The sequence below is a fragment of the Falco biarmicus genome, chromosome 3, assembly GCF_023638135.1.
Source record: "Falco biarmicus isolate bFalBia1 chromosome 3, bFalBia1.pri, whole genome shotgun sequence".
Classification (NCBI taxonomy): Eukaryota; Metazoa; Chordata; class Aves; order Falconiformes; family Falconidae; genus Falco; species Falco biarmicus.
Genome location: NC_079290.1, coordinates 69,457,948 through 69,482,347, shown reverse-complemented (window position 1 = coordinate 69,482,347; position 24,400 = coordinate 69,457,948). Strand labels below are relative to the sequence as shown.

Below are 24,400 nucleotides of genomic sequence, written 5' to 3'. Positions count from 1 at the left end.
GACTGAGTGTTTGAAGTACTGCCTTTTTGGAAGAAACGTTAGAAGTTTCACATGGAAATCTCTGACTAAACTTTTTGTTAAATCTACTGTGACATGATTCTACTCACACTTAATAGGTATGGGTAGCTTTGAAAGTAAGAATAGCCCCACTGGATTTAATCAGATTTTTTATGTGTATGTAGTTCCTCTGTTGCATAAGTGTTTGCAGAATTGGGGTTTGTGTAAAGTTTCAGTTAATGACTTAAGTTTCTCTTTGTTCCGTTCTTAATAATGTCAGGGTTTTTTTGTTCTGTTTTGTTTTTTCTTTGAAATATCTGAAAAGCCTGTATTTACAGCACAGCCCACCCTCTGCATTTGGTTTCAGAAAGGGAAATCATTTTAGGTCAGCTTTTTTTCTTGTAGAAGGAAAAAAGGAACGTGGCAATGGAACAGGTTTTGGCTTTTGTGCATGTTTCGTCAGTGATACAGTGGATTAATTCATAAACCTTTAGTAAGATCTATTTTGATACTTTTCCTTTCATTGTAAAATGTAGGTGCAAGTTTTTCTGGAGAATAACAACACAAAAGACTTAATTTAGAATTATAATTATGAGATGCTGACTTTACCATTTGGAGCAGTTTAATGGTTTTATGAGGAACAAGGAAACGAACGAGGCTTTCTCTAATGCAGGCCACTTTAGGACACTATAGATTAATGTGCATCAGGTATTTCTATTCAGGCAGTACAGAACAAAACATGAAAATGCTAAGACTACATCTTTTAGGAAACTATTTATAAACTAGCAATTTTAAATGCACCCTGTAATAGTGCCGTACAGTACGGACAAGGTGTGTGGCTCAGAACATCATGGATTTCCTCAGAGAATATGGAATAGTTCTTGTTACTAAATTTTAATAGGGCATTTACAAAGTAGCAATTAAAGCCTACTGAACCCCGCGCACTAAAGGGTAGACCAAAATACTTCCTTCAAAAACTCACTCTGTAACCTTCATGCCTCTCTCTTGCTCCTCACCCCACGCAAGAGATACTTTTTTTTTTTTTTTTTTTTTTCAAAAAAAGCAAATGAGGAGGCTTGCAAAAAGCACAGATGAAGTTTTCAAAGGAGCCTCCAAAATAACATGCCTGAGTCTCTTCGGCTACTTTGAAAATGTCAATTTACACTTCTCTTTGGCTGTCTGTATTGTGTATCTGTGCACATGCAAGTATATAAAATTTACTCTATTGTAAAACTGGCTTAACATTGCTTTCAAGGTAAATGTAGTTATTGAGGAAAGGTTGTATTAGGCTCAGGTTATTTTACCGGTGTTTGACACTGAACCTACATTCCAAACCAATGTTGCCTGTAATAGTTTGTGGAGTTGAAGCAATGCTTGAGTGAAAGGAGATGTCTTCATGTGACTGGGTGCAAGAGTGAGCTGACCTCAAAGACATTTCATCTATGGAACTCGCTACACCAAGATGTTATCAGGGTGAAACAGTACAGTTCAGGCTAACTAATGGAGAGGTTGTGACATACGGCTTATGACATAAGAGGGCTGTTCAAAGCATGGTCAGGAAAGACGCCTTTTCAAACAAGGGTGCCGTTGGCGGCTTCTGAGTCACTTTGTGTCTTCTGAAGTTGGGGCATTGGTCTACTCTCTTATGGCTATTCTTACGAGGAAGTGATGGCGCTGGAAGTATTCTTTCCCCCTAAAAATCACTACTGTAGTGGCTCAGATTTTAAGGAAATGTCCTCATGATTGTGCATGCTTTGTCATCTTGGTACCAAATATGAACAGTGTCCATTATAAAATGGCTTTTTCTTCCAATAAAATTGATTAAAAAAAATAGCGCAGCAGTTAAGCTTTAGGTCAGCCAAAGTTAAGCCACACAGTGCTTGCAATATCAATGAAACTACAGTGACATACATGACAATGAGTGGTGACCTGGTGGCACTTGCACTTGATTGTCTTCAGGTTTTTTTTGTACAAGAGAGTCCAGTTTGTATTAGAAGCAAACCCTGTAGTATTAGGAAAGCAACATACTACTTTGCTCTGCAATTTACATCTCATGTACTTAATTGAAGAATAGCTTTATTAAACCAGCCACTGCTTGCAGGTCTTCTCCAGCAAGACTAAATCTGAGGCTTGTTTAAAAATGTTTTTTTCTTCCTTTCCCTCAATGATGAAGTAAGACAGAAGCAGGCAGACTCACTGCTTGTTGCTTCTCCATTCATGGAAAAGGTGAATTCAAAACTATCAAACCAGTTTCCTGTTTAAATTGCTGCATTTTTTTGTTGCCCAGAACTGGAATTCAGATGAAGCAAGAACCAACTATTTCTTTCTGACCTTGACATGTGCTTGCTTCTCTTGGCCAGCTGAAAGAATGTTAGAACAAATTTCAGGGCAAGACACTAAGAGATTAATTAAATCCTTGCATGTAGTTTTTCAGTTATTGGTTGCATTTGTTTAGGTAAGTGATTCAACTAATTGTAAATAAAAACAATTGTAATACTTCCAGGAAATCTTCCTGTGGACACTAAAATTGAAGGGTGAAGAACTGTGATTTTGTGCATGTTTGACGATTGATATTTGATCATTGTGGAGACTCTCCCTGGGAATATTTTATTGTGCTGAATGAATAAAACCAACTTTTGGCTTCAGCCTTTGTTCTGTAAGGTACTTTAAATGAAGATCACCTTCAGTGCTTGGCAGCTGCATTTCTTCCTTTAGGGCTTTCACCAGTGGAGAACAGGAACAATAATGTGGAGATAACTTAATTATAAAATGCATAGATGTTGTTTCACTTATTTGCTCAATAGGCTGGAGACATGGGAATAGGAACCAGTGAAGCAATAAGCATTCTTCTAATAAAAAGCATTTACAAATTAAATAGCTTTTAAATTCAGTATTGTGTGCTGTGCTGAAGATATACTGTGGGTTTATGCCTTGGAGTTCAGTCGTTTGAGTATTTTTGGGTTGCAGATCCGTTACAAGGAAACGTAAGGTGATAAAAGCTGCTTGTTCAGTTGCGCCTTTCAGTTATTTAATGCATAGGGAAACATAGCTCACTTTGGCTTTGTGAAAAACACCAATCTAATAATACCGGTACAAAATGTGAGTCTTTTCTCAAAAGCCTCACACTGTGCCCTTAAAACTAAGCTGGACTATAAATCGCTGTTTTTGCAGTATAAGTAGTGACACCGTATCTAGAGCCTAGCAACAGCTCGTGTCGCATAGCTCACTGCCGTAATGAGCTGCTGCCGCACAGGCGTGGCAGCCGAGGTACGAACTATTGCAAGCAGATCCCCCGATCCGCCTGTGTCGTTTTCATTTACAATGTTAATGTAGATGACAGACTTCATTAACGTAGTGCAATTAGTGCGCATCTATAGCTTTCTGACATCTCCGCAGCTTGTTTTATTCTGGGTTGCAGGAAGCATGATGAACTCTGGAAAAGCTGTAAAAAGAGGTTAATAGAAGTTATTGAAAACAATTTGAGATTTAAATGGGGAAAACCTTTAAAATTATTGCTCTTTCTCTTATTCAGATATTTACATACATTTCATGGTTTCTAAACTACTTTTTTGAGGGCTAATACAGATTCTGGGTTAGGAAATAGTCTTTAAAATGACTGTTGGGATGAATGTTAGTAATTGATGGGACTGACTCTTTAATGATTTAAAGTTGTTTTTCAGTTATATTAGACCTTGCTGCACTGATACACATCTGGTCATTACTTTCTTTTGGCAGGATTTCCCTAACAGTTTGCCTTCATTAACAGCTACCAAGTGACTCTTAGAAAATAATTAAAATTTCATTTGATGGTATTTGTAATACGATGGCTGTATTGTTGCTGGAAAGTGAAATCAAATGCTTGTTAGCTGCAAAATCTCTACAGATGAGTTTCACTGTTTCAAACAGAAACTGTTGGTCATACAGTGAAAGCTGTGAAGGCTGGTGTGAGTGCGTGCAAATACACTGATGATATCCTCTCTTTCTTCATAGTAGCGTGCCATTCACTCAGATCTAATGGTGTTCAGGTACTGAAGGCCCTTTAAATCTTATGACATCTTTTAAAATGTCATTGCTTAAGAAAACAAAATTCTGCAATTATATACGTACGTTTTTTCTCTTTGATATCTGTTCCTCCCCTTTGGGTGCAAGACACTTGGCTTGAGTTGGTCACTTGAGTCAGTTCAGTGGAGGCACAAGGAGGACATCTCTGAAGCTCCTTGTAGGGATCCGTGGCAGTGTCTGGATCACAGTAAGAAAAGTGTCCGTGTTCCTGGCAGCCTCTGCAGCGGGAAGTTGTGGCACAGAAACAGAGCAGGTAGCAGAGTGGGAGGCGATGTGTGTGTGGTTTTAGAGCTTTTTTTTATGTCCTGGGGAAGCAGCACTGTTTGCCTTCCCAGCTTGAAAGTTGTGTTGTCAGCTTTTCTGGAGACTGTTGACCCCTGGCATATGTTCATAAAAAGGCAGGGAAGGGAGTCAGCTTTACCTTGGCGAGGCGTGTTCGCACCGCTTTGCCGGAGATGCTGGTGGTGCTGGCTGTTTTGCAACTTGCTATGAAAGATAAGGCTTGCCCTGAAATTCTGCGGTCACATAAAAGCAATTCCCCTCCCTTCAACTGGAGGTGGCTGGGCTGTACAGTCTGAGCATGGGGAGGCCTTCAGCCTTTTCTTGTACAGCAGCAGATGGCTTGAGATTTGTTATTAATAGTCATGGGAACATAAGAGGGTCTGAGCTGGGTCAGGCTGAAGGTTCGTGTGCTCCGCTGTCTTTCCTCTGACAGCTCTTGGTGGTGGCTGCTTGAGGAAGGAGCATGAGAAGTGGGACAAGCCTTTGGTGGTACCTCCTCCTGGGGTACTCTCCTAGTTTGACGAGTTCGCAGCTCAATGAATTCCTAAGCCTAGAGGTCATGTCTTTGCAGGTTTCTTAGCCTTGGATAGGCTTTTCTTTCGTGAGTTTGTCCGTTTGCAAATGTGGCAGGGTTTAAAAAGAAGTCTGGTGGTACCAAGAGAAGTAACTGCAAGTGTATAAAGGAGTTAAATGGCAGTTTTGCACTTAAAAACAAAAACTGAAGAGCTGGTGTGGCCCTTCTGGTATGGGTGTAAATGTGCAGTGACTCCACTAAAGTTGATGTGGTAAGTCAGGATGGACACCTGTCTGACAGGTTAGAATTTTACTCACAGTTTGTAACCAAAAAAGCCTCGAGTGTGCCTGTGTATCCTGTGAGCTGGCAATCTCTCCACTAGCCCTGAGATGAGAGATTTTGTGGAGTAAAAGCACTATATAAAACTGCTGTAATGGGGTTCCCGAAGAGCAGTTGCCTTGTGTAAGAAGTACCATGTTGCTCTGTGGTAGAGCCTCTTGGTGGCCAAACGCTGCTTCAGAGGCTGGATCAGCCTTGGTTGGTCCAGTCATCTGGAAGCCAGCATGAGGAGGCATCTAGGTACCAGCATGAGACCACCTTTGTACCTTTGGTTTATAGTCTGCAGCATGTGGAGGAATGTTGTCTTCGCAAGTTTGAAGGTGAAGATATGCTAGAGAATATAATGATGAAGTAGATGCTAATCCAGACCTTTATGTTCCGACATCATTATCATTAGTGTGTCTCAAAGAGCTGGCCTGTTGACTTCTCTTTAATGGGATACCTGATAATTTGGGTCAAAACAACCCAGTCCTTTCCTCTGACTGGTTTTGGTGTTAGCAGCTGCTGCAGCTGCTTTAGCTGTTACCCAAGACAGACTCAGTTTTGCAGATGACAAGCCCAGTGAGACACAGTGGGGTTTGTCTGCTCCCTCAGAGCTGTCTTGTCTTACAATAGTGTTATCGCCATCTATTCTACTTATATTCAGGCTTATGTTTACTAGAAACATTCTGGCAGAAGATCAAGGTATTTTTAGTACCATTCAAGGTTTTGCAATGTTTGTGCCACATTTGCACTACAGGGCAGCTGGCAGATAAAACAAAAGACTAGTGTCCTGCAGGAGAAGTAGCTGGGACCAAGGACTATATGGCACTGGGTGTCTGTCAGCGGGTACCTTGATCTTTTTATGGTTACACAGGCTCATCAAATTAAGATGTTTTTTAACACTGTATTTTATCTTTAGTGTTCTTAATTTTGTTAAGTCTAGTTGCAAGGATTAAGGAAAATATTTATGAACCTACATCTCAGACATTATATCTGAATCTATTTTTCTGAACCAAATAAAGTAATTAGGGTTTTTTTGGCCTGATTTTCTTATTGCATGTAAGAGGGGGCTATGCATGCTGTGTACATTTGGCCATCTACCAAATGAGTATGTTGAGGAATTATTCTGTCCTCTTGCATTAGATGCTTATAGGTAAGCTGCCATAGCCTTCTGAGGGGTGTTTCATGGGTGAGGTGGAAGAGGAAGGGAATGCCACTTCAGTTTGCTTCAGTTCTGGTGTTTCCACTTCATATGATTTTGTTAATGGAGAAGATTGGGATTATTTCCTGCAGCCTCTTTTTCTGCAGTTTGGTGGCTGCAAAACAGAAGGTGTAAGCCTCTGAAAACAGAAAGTTCCTTGGCTTTGCAGTTGTTGGAAGAATCCTGAGACATGACTGAGTGTACTGTGAAAGCTCAAAAGGCAAATAAGAGAATCCACAGCTAAGTTATGTTAAAAAACCTCTCCTAAGTGTTTGGAGGTATGTTTGAGTGCTTGACCCATGAGGTTTGGTGCTCTGAGTTGGCAGTACTATAAGCATTTTTACTGTGCTTTCCATGCAAGTTTTAACTATACCTGGTTTTGGATAGTGTGTTTAAATAACACCTTGACTTTATATGTTAATTGAATTAATCACACATAGGAAATTCAGGAGGTACTTGAAAGCCTATCAGTAGAGAAGTGTGATAGAATGAGGAATGATACACTTACCATTTAGTAGTAAAGCTGCATTTTAAGAGTTGTGATGTTGAAAGGAGTTGTCCTACTTGATTACAAGCCTGATACATGGGTTTTAGGAAGAAAGTTTCCTCATGTTTAGAAAATACATGATTATAGATAAGGTGCTGTGCTTGTGACCCCATACACAGTAGTAATAATGCTATGTGTGTTTTTCTTTACAGAATGTGTTTTTTACTGTTAGTCAAGTGGTGAGGCTGGGATTTTTATTTTTAATATGGAAAGTTTTTTCTTGTGATGAAATCTTCTCTTCAGATTATAAACAGTGACTTTGATAAATGTACCCATTATCTAAGGAAGTAAATATGGGTGTACTTACCTAAACCTGTTACAAAAAAAAAAAACCCCAAATTCCTCTAAGGTATTGGCCAACATTGTAGTTGACTATTATAAATCTGCCAAAATTAATTACACCTGCCTAAAAATGTGCTTATAGTCAGGCATTTTTGATTAGTTTTGCTTGATATTTCTACTGAAATAAAAACCTTCTCAGTGTAGATTGCTTCTTTTAATTTGTATGCTCTGTGTTCAGCACTGTAAGTGGAGTAGCCGTGGAGTACTGAAGATAATATATAGTTATATCTTATTTTGATAGTAAGAAATATCAAGTAACTATAGTGCAAGCAGTTTTTTGTATACTGAGCAAGTATAATACTGTGCTGTTACATCATGATTACTTAGCACTCTATGCTGTAAAAATATATTAAATAGGGAGTAGGTGAGTAATAAATAGGTGAGCTGCAGAAAAGTGAAAGTGATAAAAAAGATGTGTAATGAAAAATAGGAGAATCGTCTTTCATATATGTGGCTAAGACAAACAGCATTTCTCTGTTAGGAATAACATCACAAAACATCCCATAATGAACCAGCCACGCCATAATCCATGCTTATTTGTTGTGTAACAGGTTTAAGGACTTAGCAGTGTGGCTCATATTCTGCTTTTGGAGTTAGAGTCACAGTTACGTTGTACTTCTCCGATGGAAAATCTACTTGCTTCAGCATTGCCCTGAAAAGTAAAGGAGTGTATTTCTATTTGCAGAACAGTAGCGTGTGGTATAAAGCAGCATGCACGTGCTGGAGGAAGGTGAGTTTGGAAAGCTTTTAAATCAGAGTTACAGTCCCAGGTGTAGAAAAGCACTCACCCCTGTAAGAAGAATGCCTCACTTAAGTGAGACTCACCACTAGGGATCTTACACTTCAATTTGAAGTTCCTTATAGCCCACTTCTTTCCAGTTGCTTGTGAATTGAAGAACTGGAGAGGTAAGTGTTTCCTTTGGTGGCATGTGGCACCTACAATTTGTCATTAGGCTTCTTGCTTGTTGTTATTAGTATCCTGTAAATGGATAAAACTGGCTGGAAACCTTTTTCAGAAAGGCAGAGAGGTGAGAGGTTAGTGACATGTGATTTATGCTTTGTTCATTTCCTTACTGTCAGGTGGTCCTTTTGGTTCAGTAAGGGATGAACTTTTGGTAGGCTGAAGAGGAGTTTAGTTTACTTCTGGTGCTCATGGGAAAGAATCTTGGTTTCTCAACTTCTGGCTGTGCCTCTGATGAAAAGAGGGACTGTGACTCTTTGAAAAGGTGAAGCTTGACTTCATAATAATAATTTACTCTTAGAAATTATTTGAAGTCGGAACATTTGGCACTGTATAAAAAGTGTATAAAAGATCTCAAGTCCCTGCCTTGAGGGTTATACATACCAATTAGAACATAGCAATATGTACTACATGTATTGTGCATTAGGGGAAAAAAACCCAACAAACTTAAGGGAGGGATTTAATTTTGGAAAATAATTTTGAACCATTTGTGGAAAATACACTTCTAAGAATGAATAAAGCAATAAAAACCCAGTTCTAAATGCAGTGTCAAAACACAAGGTTGTAAGTGGGAAACTGATACAAAAAATGCATTAGGGAGAGTGAATCACTGCCCACACAAAAGAGAGCAGGGTGGCACTGTGGAGGTCCTTGAGAGAGAAGAATGGCACTTGAACCTAAGACGTGAGGCATTTGACCTGGCTGTTGGCATCCTTTGATTTTTGGGAGAGCATTGTGCTCTTAGCAGCATTTAATAGACCAGAGGGGGGAGCAAGTTATGAACCTGGTGGCCAGAGATGACTCAGTAGTAACAGGACATAGAAAAGCCAGAAGAATGGGCATCTTGTACGGAAGAGAACAGAAGGGGCAAGGAGAAGGCACTTGAGCTCGTGCTGAAATGTCCTGGCAAACAAGGGGCAGTGAGCTGGTACCAAAGCCGTGCAGGTGAGGGACAGCCTGAATGGAACACCTAGTCATGAAGGGCCCAAACAGGTTTGAGAGGAAGAAGCAGGCAGAGGTGCTTCTGGGAGAAGCAGAAGCGTTGGGGAGAACTGAGAGAGCAGGGCTGAAGAGGGAGCAGACAGAAAGGGAGGAGTGGAGGAAAGAAGTGGCCTTTAAACTGTGTCCACGGGATGGCAGTGGCCAGGGAAAGGGACAGCACACCTGGCAGCTGCCTGCAGGTGATCCAGAAGGGATCTGACAGGCAGGCGGTGTGTGCGGATAGCTGGGGCTTGGAGGCATGCTGGTGACGGAGGTGGGGTGGAGCAGGTAGGAGAGTGGAAGTAAGGAGGTCAGTGCTGCAGAAGTGGTGTGGGAGCGAGTGGGATGGACAGGGACGTGGGCTGCAGCAGAAGATGAAGTGATGCAGATACACTAATGACAGTGTCTTGAGTTCTCTGTTGCAGTGTGTGTGAGAGGGAAGGGTGTTGGTGTGTGTGTGTGGTACATAGACACATTTCTTTGAAAGGAGAAAAAAAGTCTATATTATTCAGTGATGCAAACAGATTTTTATGTTCTTAATGTGTGTAATTTGTGTTTGTCTTACAGTTGATAGATTTGTCTTGCGAGTTTTAGTTCTAGTGTATGGAAAAATAAACAAAGTGGCAACAGCCTGTGTAGCAGATCTTCCTTTTTTGCAAACTTGCTTGCTTGCTGTCCTATGAATGATAATTTCAGGGGTTTTGTTCTGGTTTTAAGTAGTTGTTCAGCATTTGTGTGCTGAGGCTGTACAAGTGTTTCTGAACAGGGGTTGGGTGTTGTTCCTTTGCTTCCTTTCTGCTCTTAGCTCTACCTTCCAGTTTCCAAGGCTTACAGTGAGCTCAGGAATGTTTTTTGGAATGGATGTTCATCCAGGCCCTTCTCTTTACTGGCGGATGTAACACAGAATAATTTTCTGCACTTGGGTAGATTTCTGCCCATCTTTGGATTTCTGGGGAGATGGCTTGCACACTGTAGGTGAGGGGATGGCCCAAAGATTCAAAGTCTTTGATTAAATGGCAAGGGGAGGGGATGTATATGTACATGTTTATGTAAGGAAGGCAGAGTAATTCTCAACAGAGTTGTCAGGGTTTATCTTGTGATATCCAAAATGTCCTGACCTGCCAAAATCTGAAGCATGCCTTACGTTGTGCTGTAATGAGAGCAAAGTTAACAGGGTTGCTAAAATGTGCCTTGAAATTGTATTTATAAGCAGCGGATAGAATCTGTCTCTTCAAATGATACATTGCAGTGATGTTCCACAGAGATAATTCAGCACTTCATACCACAATAAGCTGGATCAACTGACAGCTGAAAGATTCAGTTTTGGGTTTAGTTTCTCTTCTCTTGGCTGGGAGCTTTGAAATCCAGAAAAAGGCGTTTTGTGCTTTGTATTAATTCAGTATACAAGACTATTGCTTTCTGCCCTTTGTGTTTAAAAAAGTAAAGAAATAAAAAAAAGGTAGTTACGCTACTGTGTAAGTCAACTCGTGCTTTATGGTAATGTCACTTCTGTTGTACTGACTACACCTGTTTGCTTTTCTGTGCTGCCTGTGATGGACCAGCACAAGATTCAGTATATTTTGAAGTTAGATGTACCACGTATGCATGGGAAATAGCTTTTAATGATGAAAACTAAATTGAATTAATGGATTAGTGAAGCAACAGCAGACACCTTCTCATCTTTTAAAACGGCTGGTGAACTTAGAAACTTGTAATCCCTCTTTTGAACTACTACAAGTTACACTTGTGGATGAAATGATCTCCAGGGGTACTGTGTACCTTAGGTAAAAGGAGGTAAAATGAAGGTGTTTCTGAGACACTGGCTATCCACCATTTGCCTTTAGCACTGTCCTCTGCCAGTTTGGGGCTGGTGTCACAGAGCCGGAGCTGCGTGTAGTTTAACACAGTGGATCATGAGTCTGAGCTGGTCAAAGCAAGCTTCAGCTTGGCTGGTTTGGTATCTCTGAAGTCCAGAGTGTCTGCGCTCAGGCCTGGGCATACTCTGCATGCTTGACATTCAGAAATGCTGCAGAGAATGGAAAAACTGTGATTGAAAGTCTTAATTACCTGCTTAAGTTCTTATATGTTTAAGAAAGCTTCCTAAAATAGAGGTTGTCCATGGTGGTTTGTGATTTGCAAGAGCTTACAGGGAAATACTTTTTTAATATATATATATATATAAATAAATAAATAAAAATAACCTAACAACGGAAAATGAGGTTCTGGCAGTGTGTGTTTTGTGAGTTTTGCGTTGCTTCTCAGTGCTAAACAGTGCTGTCTCAGAAGGTAATGTTTAACAGAATGCTTTTATGACTTATTGCGTATGATTATTTCTTGTATTTCAGGGCACTGTTTCTCTCCCTTTCCCCTCTGCCCTTTCTTTTCTCCTTCTGTTCCTCCCCACCCCCCACCCCTGCAATCTTTTTACTCTGTAAAATGGGATTTTGGGAAGAGAGAAGTCTAGCCGAAAAGCTTGGTTCAGTGCTTTACGATTCCTTTATAATACTGGTGGGTGGGAAGTAAACAAACAACTTGCCGGTGTTACTTGGGAATAATTTTTTGTTACAGTAGGGCTTTAATAGTTAATCAAACAACACTGTTATAATTCTAAATCTGTTAACAGGTTAACGCTTGGCAACACTTCTATTTATAAGGTAATGATTTTACTGCAGGAATTGGAGCAGTAGGATATATTAGGTATAAGAGAAACTAATTTATTACCTTGAATTTCTTAATTCTCCACACAGCTTATTTCATAGCAACGCACCCTAGAAATAATCTTTACCTTCCATTGACCTGCTGAACACATAGCTGGAGCTAGTAAATTTGCTTGGTGTTAAACATACAGGTTTTTAAGTTTGAGGTCTGCTATGGGCAAGTCATTACACTAGTGCTGTATGAATGTACTAAAACACTGAAGTTTGTTCCTTACTGGTGTATTTGTTAGTTTGTGACAGGGAGGAATTTGGGCACTTACGGCAACATTGATTCATGTTAACTTTTGCTAGGGTAGGAAATCAACAATTCAAAATGTTTACTTTTAATTATGCTTATGTTTTTCTTGCATTCAGGTCTTGATTGAGACAGCACAAAGGCATTCTGGTTTTAGCTAGTGGTATAGCTTCTCATTTGATACAAATTGATTTCATGGCACTGTGTGCACTTACGGCAGCTGAGGATGTGGTTTGTGTGTAGCTTGCATTGATGGGGCAGATGAGAGGGGTAGCAAGAAGGGGTATGTGTGTATGTGTGTGCGATGTACTGCAGTCCTGCATTTTCTTCCAGCTGATGATCCAGTCCCTGTCCTTCTGCAGATAATGTAAAAATAAAACTAACTTTTTCCTTGTCATGATGCTGCAAATAAAACCAAGATACTTCCCCACCCCCCCACCCCCTTTTTACCATACAAACTGAGCACGTAACAGTATACTGGCAGGAAAATACCTTGCCCATACAGTTTGAAATCAGCTGCCATGCTGAAGATTTAAAATGGCCATGTTACAAGTCTGGGTAGATTGCTTTGCAGTGGGAACCCTAACAAGATCATTAAATATAAAAGTGCTGTTGGACACTGGGAAAATGCTGTGCTGCCCATGTATATGTGCATCTCTATAGACATGCATGAATAGACAGCATCAATGCCATTGATTTGAGTAAGGAGGTAATACACAGTATTGAGGTGACTTTGCTTGTATTTGTAACTGACATAGTTTGGTTTCCTACTATCAGAATTGTGGCTGTTTCAACTTTTATTTTACAGTACTTGAGAATATGAAGACATTAAAGTAACTCGCTCAGTGGGTGTGGCCAAATAGGAACACATTATTGTTACATTGAAGTAAAATGGAAAGCTTTTTTTGTTTGCTTTTTAAAAGAATTTTTTGAATCTAAGATGATGCTTATATTCAGAATTAGTGATGCTGTTACAGCACGTCAAAATAAGAGCCTTTGACTTTCCAACATATATCATTAATGACCCTAGGAAAAAAAAAAAATCACATCTGCACGAGTGCCGTTCTTGGCTTTTCTAGGGCTGATCAATAATCACATTGTGTATTCATTCCCCCTAGCCCCCCACCCTGTGAGGTCAACTTTAACTACTAGTCTTTATATTTCAGAAAAAGGACATAGACTGCCTTATGCATTAGTAATATTGACCTTAATGTTTCCTTTGGATGTAATTTACTGTTACCCATCAAAAAAAATCAGGGTGGGTTTTTTTTTGTTTGTTTGCTTTGGTGGGTTTTTTTTTGTGTTTGGGTTTTTTTGGGTTTTTTTTTTTGTTTTGTTTTTTTTAAAATTTAAATACTTCATCTGTCATTTTTCAGGACAGCTTTTCTCCTCTTCATCCTTCTGGTGCTGTGTTGAGAGGTCTAGGTAGGAATTGGACTGAGGATGCTGAGTTTTGCTATGGTTGTGCTATTTAAATGCATCCTCTCTTGATTGTATCGAAGCATGTGACAGTGACAATGGGAGAACAATTTCAGGGCCCTGTGTCTGGATGGTAACACAGCTGCTGCAATAAAGTCTTGTTATGGTTGACCAATCACATTTGGACAGTTATTTTTAATTAGAAGTTTTTACCTTGCGTTAGAAAATAGTTTGCAGCAAACTGGTAGATACTTGGGTGAAGTTGGTTTTATCTTCTTGCCTTGAAAGATTAATGTTGCTTTTTTGTTTTGTCCTACAGCCAGTAAGTAGTCTTGAAAGAATTTTGTCTTTAAAAGATGTTGGGTTTTTTGGGGTTTTGTTTGTGTGGTTTTTGTTTGGGGTGTGTGTGTGATTTTTGGTTGTGGGTTTTTTTTGTGTGTGGGTTTTTTTTGGTTTTTTTTTTTTTTAATTGTGGACTATAGTGTAGTGGTCTCCAGCAACTGCTGTAAAATAAAGGGTTATTGTGGGTAGGTCTGTCAGTGTTAGACATCACCACTGGTTTTAAGTCTTGTGATGGCATTTTGTGATTTCTGTATTGTTGTTTTTTTCCATGAAAGTACTAGTGATACTGGTTCCCTTTTATTCATTTCTTCATATTAGAGGGGAAATGTATTTTGTTCATAATGGATTATTGATTGGTCTGCGAACAGCAGAAGCCCCAAGGCCTTGTCATCAATGGTACTTACTCTCCCAATAGTGAATGCATCACTTCATGCAGCTATTCGCAACCCCAGTCTGTAGAATATAAGCCCGTAATTGTTACTCTTGTGCAGCGCAGTTTTTAGGGAGAGGAACTCTTCATTGTCATTATGGGATTTTCCCCCTCAATTTGTTCAAAGAATAGTCCCATTGTTTTGGTAGCAAGATAAAGCTTGTCCTGGATGTTAATGATATATTTCAATTCATTGCTTAGAATACTACAGTGTAACTAATAAAGTACATTTCTTTGTCTCCCAGAAGACAAACACGCACAGTATACTAAAACACAAAATATGTACTGAGTGGGTGACAGCCCTGTGTTTCTCAACATACCCTGTTCCAGTGCAAAAGCGCTCACCCCTCTCACTCAATTGCTTCTTGAGGAGCCACAAAAAATCTGGGTTGCAGAGGTTTTGCTGACTTTATTTTGGGAGAGATCACCTTGCTGCAAATGCCTACCTCCAGCTTTTCCAGCATTGATGTTTTTATCTTTATTTCAGTGTATTCTTTCCTCTGCGAAGGGTGTGGTGTTGGTTGAGAAAGGCCCGACTCTGCTTTTGCAGCCCTGGCTGCTGCTCTGAAGCCTGCTGCAAAATGTCATTAGCTCATGGAGGGAGAAAGACACAAAAACACATGATGTATTTAGTGAAGCTCAAAATAATATCTCAGGGTTCAGACAGCAAACTTCTCAAGTGGGAAGAGCTTCCCCAGCTGCAGGGGAAGGCTGATTTAAAATAATTAAAAAAGTATTGCAAAATGTTGCTGAAGGTTTTTATAAAGCCTAAGTGGAAGTGGACTAATAGAAATTCCTTGTTTGTTTTTCCAGGAGCTTTTTATGTTTCCTTTCCAATCTTGTGTCAGTTTTGGCAAGCTTAAACAAACTTCAGGAGGTCTGTTGTCAAGATTGCTGCTCTTAATAATTGAAGAAATTTGAAAATTTGAGAGCCTTCTACAGCTGGCACAAGATTTTTGGATAGCTTTTTATTGGGTTAGTTTGGATTACTCTCAGAAAATCAATTCAGAGTATGCTGCCTTTTACCTAAGGGCAAGTTTAGTCTGTAGGTTGCAGAATGCCAGGATTTCCTGCAAATTCAGGTATGGCTTACTATTTAAACATATGCTCACTTTTCTACCCTCTGGTGTAGTCTGAAGGATGCTTGAGGCAGTAAAGGGTCTTTAGGCTAGTGACATGGTCTGTAAGAGGCATTTCAGTAGGACTGGTGCCTAAATGAGGATGGCAGGATGGAGCCTTTAATCAGGGTGGTGGACTGATGACCCTCATGGGATCTGGGTGTTCAGAAGAAGCCACGACCACAAAATGAGGAGGAGGGTGTTCAGGTAGTGCAAGGCTGATGTGTGTGAAGGACCGTGTTTCTGCAGCCTGGGGAGAAGACAGGGAGGGGGAGAAAGGTCTCTGTGGTCCAGTGAGCACGAAGGCTGGTGTCGCACTTGTAAAACATTCTGTCTTTCATCCGCTCTTTCCCTGCACTTAACTCTCTTCTGGCCTCTTCACTCTGAACAGCAGAGTTTGGCTCTGGGGCAACCTGAGCCTTCTCAAATCAGGAGAGATCAGCTGTCCAGGCTGCTGTTCTTTGAAAGATACAACTTTCTCAAATTCACTGCGATGTTTACATGTTATGTCCTATCATTTCATCATCTAGAAGGAATTTCAGTAAGATATTTTTTCCACAAGATCACGCCTCACAGTGTTGGTCTATTTTTTTTTTTTTTAAAGTCATTGTTTCTTTTGGCACGGGAACACGGTGGAGTGATTGCAGTGTATATTTAAACATCTTGGAGATTAGAGGGGTGATATTTCTCTAGTGCATTTATCTTTCACATGAGACTTGGAATACTCACACCCAAACTGAACGCAGTTTGTTTTAAAATATTCACTGTGCTGTTTGAATAGGTCTGTGTAGCTTCCCAGATTTTATGTTCTTATTTATTACTTACTGAAGAGTTTTCCCTTCTTGCCACTACAGCCCATGCAATACAATTTTTAAAGTTAGGTTTAATAGAGAATTTAAAAAAGAATGTATAGCCTTCTGTATGTTGGAACAGGAATTTTCTTTCATGTTTCCTCTGTCTGCACTTCACAGGTTATTTGTATGTAAGAAATGAACTTGCAATTACTTTTTCAGTATGGTATCTTGCATTCTGTTTTTCAATTTCCTTGTGTTGTTTATTTCCAATTTCTTTCCAAGAGGCATAAAAGGTCCCTAAAGGGGTCTGTCTTGCCCTGCGGGGAGTCCTCACAGTGTACCTGGTCCTTTTCCAGGATGTGCAGGTGGCATGAAGAGAATAGGTATTTCAGAGTGCTTCTGTTTCATTTAAAGTGATCTTCCTCTGTATTTTTATGCATGCTTCACGTCAAGACTATGTGAGAGTCTTGTAGGAGCTGTGAGGACGATGCAGCTATGCACCAGTGTATCTGCCACTCTGCCAGCCGGGATGGACTACCATGGCCTTGCTGGGGAGGTCGTGGCTGATGCTGGCAAAGTCACCCAGGCTCCCTAGTGAGAGCAGGTTGCTTTGGCCAAATGTATTTTCTCTCAAGCCAAGAACTCTCTCTGAGTTAGTTTTAGAGAAGTTTTGATGCCTAGACATTTGAAATAGAGTTGAGTCTGACAATACGTGGCTCAAGCTTGTAGGAAAACTTGTTTTCCTTTCAGAGGGTGGGAGGATAAAAAAAAAAAGTCTTATTTTTATTTGCTCCCATGTGGGTCAAGGCAAAGACTCTCTGTGAGGCAGTGGGTGCAGGAACAAGCCTTGTAACTAAAATATTTGGCTGAGCAAAAACGTTTCTGGCATGCCGCAACCTCCTGTTGTTGGGTCTTTGTGTTTCTCTTCCACCTTGCTTTATATACCAAACCTGCATGTAAACAAGCGATGACGTTAAGTGCCTCAGTGTATTTTAAAGGGGATGAAAATGCCTCCCCGACACTGGCCAGCCACTTCTTTTGTGGACTGCTGATCCCTAGTTCAACAAAAAGAAGTGAATCTAGTTTATATGCCCCTTAGAGTATCAACCCCCAGCTCAAGGAGTTGTATGGCATTTGCCATGGGCTGCAATGCCATTAAAACACACAAAATATTTAAAAGACTATATATGAATTTACAGTTCACATTCACTTGCATTTCCCTATGGCTTGCCTCTGTGCTAGTGGGGGATCTCCGTGCTGTGACAGTCTGGGCGAAATCTGTTGGCTGGATGTGGCTCCACTATGGATTCTGTGTGACAAGCCGGTGCTAAGGAACTGCAGGGTGAACTTGGACCAAAGCAATGAAAGGTTACTGGTTACTACCTGAAAACACTGAGAGTTGAAACATTTTTAGTAGCCTTAGGGTAGCTGGAGGTGGCCATATTCCACGTGTGCTGAAAGAGAATTATTTCACAGCACTTTCAGGTTTTTAATTATTTCAAAATACAAATAATTGTTATCATTGCAGTCAGCTAGAAAGAAACAGAAATAGCTATGGCAAAATCTTACTGGCAGCAGAAGAGTGATCAGTGTAATTTGATTTACCAGTTGATGTCTTTCATCCCCATGCCATCTTTGATGTTGAAATAATTGCTTAGTAATTAACGATAAGGTGGAAATTACTAGGCCATAATGTTATTTTCTATTGAGTAGGGTTCTTTACAAATGGTCTTTTCCTCATTTTCTAAGTTCAGTCTTCTGATTTGAAGCTTTTTTTCGAAAGTTGTAGGTTTTATTTTGTTTTTTGCTCCTTCTTTCCAATGAATGCTGGCTTTGTTGTTCTGGAAAGAGCCCCTCTAAAAGAATTCCTTTTAAGTGGTACTCAAATGATGTGAGAGGGGAATTGTAAGTTGTTTGTATATGTTTGTGTCCATCGATTTACCAAGGCCTAAAGGATAAAAAATCTCCACACAGTGCAACTTAGATTGGATGAACATCTGTCTTCCCCCTGGAATTTCTGTCTGTGGAAGATCAAGCTTGAAATTTTGTGACTTCTGTTAATGTGTATGAATTCAGATAATTAAAATGTAGGAATACTGTCTTTCAACTTTTAAAGTTATAAATTGCAGTTTATTGGCTAAGCTAAAGTAATGAAAATGAAACAATTTTCTGAGAATATTTTGGTTGATTTTTTGATATATTGAAGATGATAATGCTTCCATTAAGTATTTTAGAATAATAAAATAATCCCCCCCCCCCCCATTTAATATAGGGTTAGAGGGATCTCCTGTGAGCTGTGAGTGGGCTAATATCCATCTTACAAGTAGTGCCTTCTTCATATCCTCATTTTCATAGCTCAGTTTCATTAATGAAAATACTCTAAATAATTAAAGTGAAATATGTCAAGACTAGGTGCAGGGAAGCTGTGGCCAAGTAAACAGGGGGACTCTGAAGCTCTGGATTTACATGCCCCTGAACTGCTGCATACAGCATTCTTGTCTAAGTTTGGCTTTTGAAGCTCTTTTGAACTTTCAGACAGGAAACACTGTAGAAAGTTTGGTTAAAATGGGATCTACATTTAAAACAAAAAAAAAAAAACCCAACCCCCAAACTAAGGTCACTAGTCAAAAACTCAGCCTACCAATAAGCAGTGTTCTCACTGGTATAAAGTATAGAAAATGCATGATGCAGAAAATATTGTATAAAATCCCTGGGAAAATCTGTCCCTGAAGCTTGCCATCTTTTTTTCTGCAGTGGTGCAGAACATTTCAGAAGAAGCTGTTGCTTGTTCAAGTTTGCAATCATGTTAAATTCAAGAAGTTACCCTGGTGTTTCTTTTCAGGATTTAGTGAGTTTTAGGTTAATTCTTTGATTATAAGACAATATGGCTTGTTACTTGGCAGATTTAGATTATGGGTCAGATAAGTAAGGTGTAACTCTGAATTGTTTCATCCATAAATTTGCTGTGTAAACTGCATTCTGCATTTGTATGTGCTGTTTGGCAGGTTCACCACAACTTCCAGTGGCTTTCATCCTTTATATACCCAGGGAGTTTCTTCTGAGGCTGCCCCTCAGTTTGGTTTTAAGTGGCTAATTTCAGAGATTAATTTAGATACACTTGCTTCTGAACCGCCTGCTCATATGGACTTCCGAATTAGTGTGATCTGATCTGCTCTTTTTTTTTTTTTCAGTCATAATAAATCATTCATATATAAAATTTCTTCATTCGGGAAATGAAATTGCATTTGTAACATGTCCCTTCCTTACTACTGTCAGCTTTCTGAGGAAAAAGTAGTTTGGGTAGGTGCTGTTGATAACTCCTCACGCACTGAATAGATACTAGATACACAGAAAATCAAACTCAGAAACAAATGGTCTTGCAGCATATAAAAGGGCTAGATTAACTTAAACACAATGAAGTTACTCTATAATGTAACTGAGATGAGTATTGCGTCAGTTTTACCTTGCTTTTTGTTAGGCTCTTGCTGGTGATGGGGTTAGACTATTTACATATCGAAGAGGCTCAGAGGTGAATACAGTGAGAAACTTTAAAATTTGCAGCTGTAGATCTGTAGCTCTTTATTGTCATAGATGTCGAGTGATGGATGTGTGACTATAGAGTCCTTTTATTGCTTGGTGCATTTTTAGCGATGTTTTAAGAAACTGATGTTTTCTTAATGTAGTAATGGGTTGGTTCCCTATTTACTAGAGAATATAGTATCCTTTGATCTTAGCCATGTGGTGTTTGTAGTATTTAATGAGGATAGGAAGGGGGCAAGGTTTTTGTTTTACAGTGTGGTAATGGGAAATGAAGCAATCTATGGAGATCTTAACCGTGGGTTCTTGCATATACAAGGTAGAGAGTTGCTGGTGTGTTGCAGCTGGCATTGCTGAGGCAGATATTGATGCTTGCATTTAATCATGACAAGATACAAAAGCTTTTAGACTTCTGTTAATCTGTTTTGTTAATCAAAGCTGTTTCTTGTTTTGTTTGTTTGCTTATGGTTAAGATTCTGTTTCACTGAGGTGCTGTGGTCTCCTGTGTGTCTTGTTGACATAAATTGTTCACTTTTAAGATCATTTGATACATACACACATTATCGGTTGACTTTGTTAGATTGAGACTAAATATTACACTTTGAGGTGTGTTTTTTTTTTTCTTCATTGTCCGTCAGGAAATAGTTTTTTTCTGAATGCTTTGTCAGGCTCTGGATTCTTGTTTTCTCTCTAATCAAAGTACTGAGCGTCGTCAGCCTCTGCGCCTGCTCTGTGCATGCCACATCAGGCACAGCAGAGCTGTCTGAGACACAAAGTAATGCAGTTGCCAGCAGGAATATGATACTTGCTAAAGTCTCTAGAAAAGCCTTTTATCTTTGGCAAGTAAGTATTTTACATGAAATTACACATGATGGTAAAGCCACAGATTTAAAGTGTAATAACTCCCTCAAGAAATGTTTTCCTCATTTAAGGTGTATTTTTAGCCACTTCTGCCTGGTTTTAAAATAAAAAATATTTTTAGAGTTTGCCCTTTTTTAAAGACACTGTGATGTCAGTGTATGTAAATGAATGTTTGCTGTTTGCTCTTTTTTGGATTTTACTTGCTTATTAATGATGCTTGCTGTTGAAGTCTAGAATATCAGCAAAAGGAGAAGCTGCTGCTTTTTGGTGCAGTAAATTGTAGTATTGCGTGCTTCTGAATGTGGGGTGAGTGATAGAAGCTGTTCTATTAAAAATATGAAGAGGTTTAAACATATTTAAGAACATGCTTATGCAATTTCTGTACCTTTGTCTGATTTTGTTCTTATTTCAGGTGATCTATGCCATCTGCTTACAGAGCACACAGAAATAAATTGGTGCTTCGGACTCCAGCAGCTGAAAGGAGAAACATTACTCTGAGAATGAAGCAATAAAACATCTCCCTGCAGAACCGTATGATTGAAAACGTGGTCCAGCCCTCCTCTGCTGCCGGACATGCTTTTGTCGTCCTGCCGCACTCACCTGATGTTGCAGTGATACAGATGGATCATAGTAGAGGGGCAGAAATGGAGTTACGGAGATCCTCCAGCCCAGGCAAGCTAAGCAAGAATGACATGGATACTGATAAGACCATGTGCCACAGCTGCTGCATCTGCGGTAAAAGTTTCCCTTTTCAGAGCTCTTTATCACAGCACATGAGGAAGCACACGGGTGAGAAGCCCTACAAATGCCCATACTGTGATCACAGAGCTTCCCAAAAGGGCAACCTGAAGATCCACATCCGTAGTCACAGAACAGGCACTTTAAGTCAGGGGCACGAGGCAGAGATGGGAGAAGGGCAGCTGGGGGAGATGGGCGTTTCGGAGGGCCTCGGTGGGTGCACCAGCCCCACTAAAAGTACGTCCGCCTGCAACAAGATCTTGAATGGTACTGCTCAGGTAGATAGCAGCAAGATCTTGTTGAGAAGCAGCAAGAAGGAGGTCATAGAGGTGGCGCCAGCTGAGGAGGATGGCAAGCTGACCTCTTATCAATGCACCTTCTGCAAAAACAAATTTGAAAGGAAGAAGGACCTGGAGCAGCACCTGCACCAGGTCCACAAACCGTTCAAGTGCAGGCTGTGTAGCTACATGACCCTGAGGGAGGAGACGCTGTTAAACCACATAGAGAAGGACCATATAACAGCTCAGGTCCCAAATGGGGAGGCCTATGCCGAAAACTGCAAGAGTGAGCTGAGCGCAGGCGAGTTTCCGTGTGAGGTCTGTGGTCAGACCTTTAGTCAAACCTGGTTCCTGAAAGCTCACATGAAAAAGCACAGGGGGTCATTTGATCACGGCTGCCACATTTGTGGCAGGAGATTCAAAGAACCCTGGTTTCTCAAAAACCATATGAAGTCGCATGGCCCCAAGACCGGGAGCAAAAACAAACCAAAAAATGATTTGGAGCTCATAGCCACTATCAATGACGTGATACAGGAGGAGATGATTGTGACCGGCCTGTCTCTGTACGAAGTTTGCACCAAGTGTGGAAATCTGTTTACAAATATGGAAAGCCTGAAAGCGCATAATGCTGTTCACTACCGGGCACAGCGGGGCAGTGCTGGGGATAAAGCCGAGGGCTTAATTGATGGGAGCCTAAGCTCTTCGGTAACGAAGCAGTTTTTCTTGCAGTGTCTCAGTCTAAGGCCATCTGTAGGGCTGGATAGAGTTACAAGAGAACAGCCTGGGAAAAGAGTAGCTGAGCTGGATCCGGTCAGTAGCTACCAAGCTTGGCAGCTGGCCACCAAAGGAAAAGTAGTAGAGCCCTCAGAGTATGTGAAGTATGTGGGATGGGATGAGGCCCTGGCGGATGCAGACGTGACTTATGACAAGGATAAGAGAGAGTATATCCTCGTCAACCAGGAGAAGCGCAAGCGAGACCAGGACTCGCCCAGCTCTTCCAGCAACCCTAAGAAGAAGAGCTGCACCAGTGGGCGCCCGGAGAAAGCTGGTGGTGCCCCGCCAGCGGAGAGCTGCCCTCTTGCCCAGGGGGACCTGGACTACCGCCCCGCCTCACGGCAGAGCCGGCGGGCCACTCAGAACAAGTCCACCGAGTGCTTCGAGTGTGGGAAGATCTTCCGCACCTACCACCAAATGGTGCTGCACTCCCGGGTGCACCGCAAGGAGCGAAGGAGCTGCAGCGAGGGCGGGACAGCCCCCCAGCCCGACCGCTACGGCTCCAGCAGCGAGGAAGGAGACTCGGGGTCTGTCAGCGGGCCCAGCACCCCTGGCTCTGCATCCGCCCCGGAGGACTCGGCCACCTCTGGCTTGGGGGAGGAGGGGGCTGAGGAGAGCTCGGAGGAGGGAGCAGCCAACCCTTCACTAGGTAAGATCACTCCCAGCCTTGTCCTGCTCACTGTCACTGGTCCCTGTGTCTCCCAGAGTGGGACATGGTGATGAGCAGAGGGAGAGATGCGTGAAAGCACATGAGAGGTTTAAAGGCAGTGCAGATGGGGTCCCGTGTCTGCTGAGCACTGCTGCTTGTCTCGACATGATGACTTTTTGTTTCTGGTGCAGGTAATAAAAGCAAGATCAGAGGACATCTTCATAAGGTGCAAGTGGACTTGTATTTTGGTGAATGACACCTGAGAAGGATTTTAGTTGCCTATAGCAACACTGTAGGGTAGGGTAATGTCTTCCCTGGATGTCTCTGGCTTTTTTTCCCCAGTTTCTGGGTGTCCTGTACACTGTTCTGCTTGTAGCGTGCAGGTGTAGTAGGGGCACAGAGTGTGTGGTGCAGCCCTGAAGCATGTGAAGTTGTTATTTGCCAGCGTGAGAGGTGTCTCTCTCCTCTTCTCTGCTTCACTTTCCAAATTGTGTTTATAACTCCAAAGGCTATAATTAATCTCTCTGGATTAATGCAGTCCTTTGAGTCCAACACTACTAAATGGAACAAATTATTCTCCAAATAGCAGCAAAGTAAATATTTAAAAGAACACCATTAAGCACTTTTGTATCCTTTTTTTTTTTTATATTTTATTTTTGTTGTTCACCATTCTTTGTTTATAATACCCTTTTAGAAATGTGAGATTAACCATTCTTTCCTTACTAGCCTTGCACAGATTTTTTGTTTTCTGTTTGGTGAACAATAACATTGTCCTCTCATTTTCATTCCTTTTGTTGTGAAGAACATAGTTATCTGTAGAGTTTTAAACACATTTTCAAGACCGTCACAGATGAAGTAATCTGCACCATTGTGGAAGAGGGCGGGTTTATTCAATTAGCTGTGTTCTTTCAGGATTTTACATAATGTTGTGCTTTCTCCTGGCTACAGACCCCACAGCAGCAAAGCAACATTTTCCAGAATTGTGTATCGTTACATGTTTTTCATAAAGTTTTGAAGCAATGTTAGTTATATTTATTTTTTTTCTGTCATTGCACTTCTTTCTTGAAAGTCCCATGTCTTTAGGACAACTGAAGTTGGGGCCAACACTGCTTGGCAATATAACTTTCAAAATGTAAGGCATAGAGTGAAGTGAGCTCCAAAGGATTGAAATTGTAAAAAATTAACCCCATCTGTTTGTCCTTAAACTTACAAGACGGTCCTGAACTTGATTTTGCTACAACTTGGATCAAGTCCCCAGTGGACAAATTGGGTGCACACTAGAACAGAAATGTAAATTAAA

The 24,400-nt window shown here is 40.8% G+C and overlaps 1 protein-coding gene across 4 annotated transcripts in view; it reads left to right on the top strand.

The window, feature by feature from the left end:
- ZNF516 (zinc finger protein 516) overlaps window positions 1–24,400 on the top strand; it is a 124,636-nt gene that overhangs the window by 23,722 nt on the left and 76,514 nt on the right. For all 4 annotated transcript variants that reach the window (XM_056331138.1, XM_056331135.1, XM_056331136.1 and 1 more), the window contains exon 2: window positions 21,074–23,100. In XM_056331138.1, coding sequence (XP_056187113.1) covers window positions 21,195–23,100 — 1,906 coding nt within the window. In that variant the 5' untranslated portion in view covers window positions 21,074–21,194. The remainder of the gene's footprint in view (window positions 1–21,073; window positions 23,101–24,400) is intronic.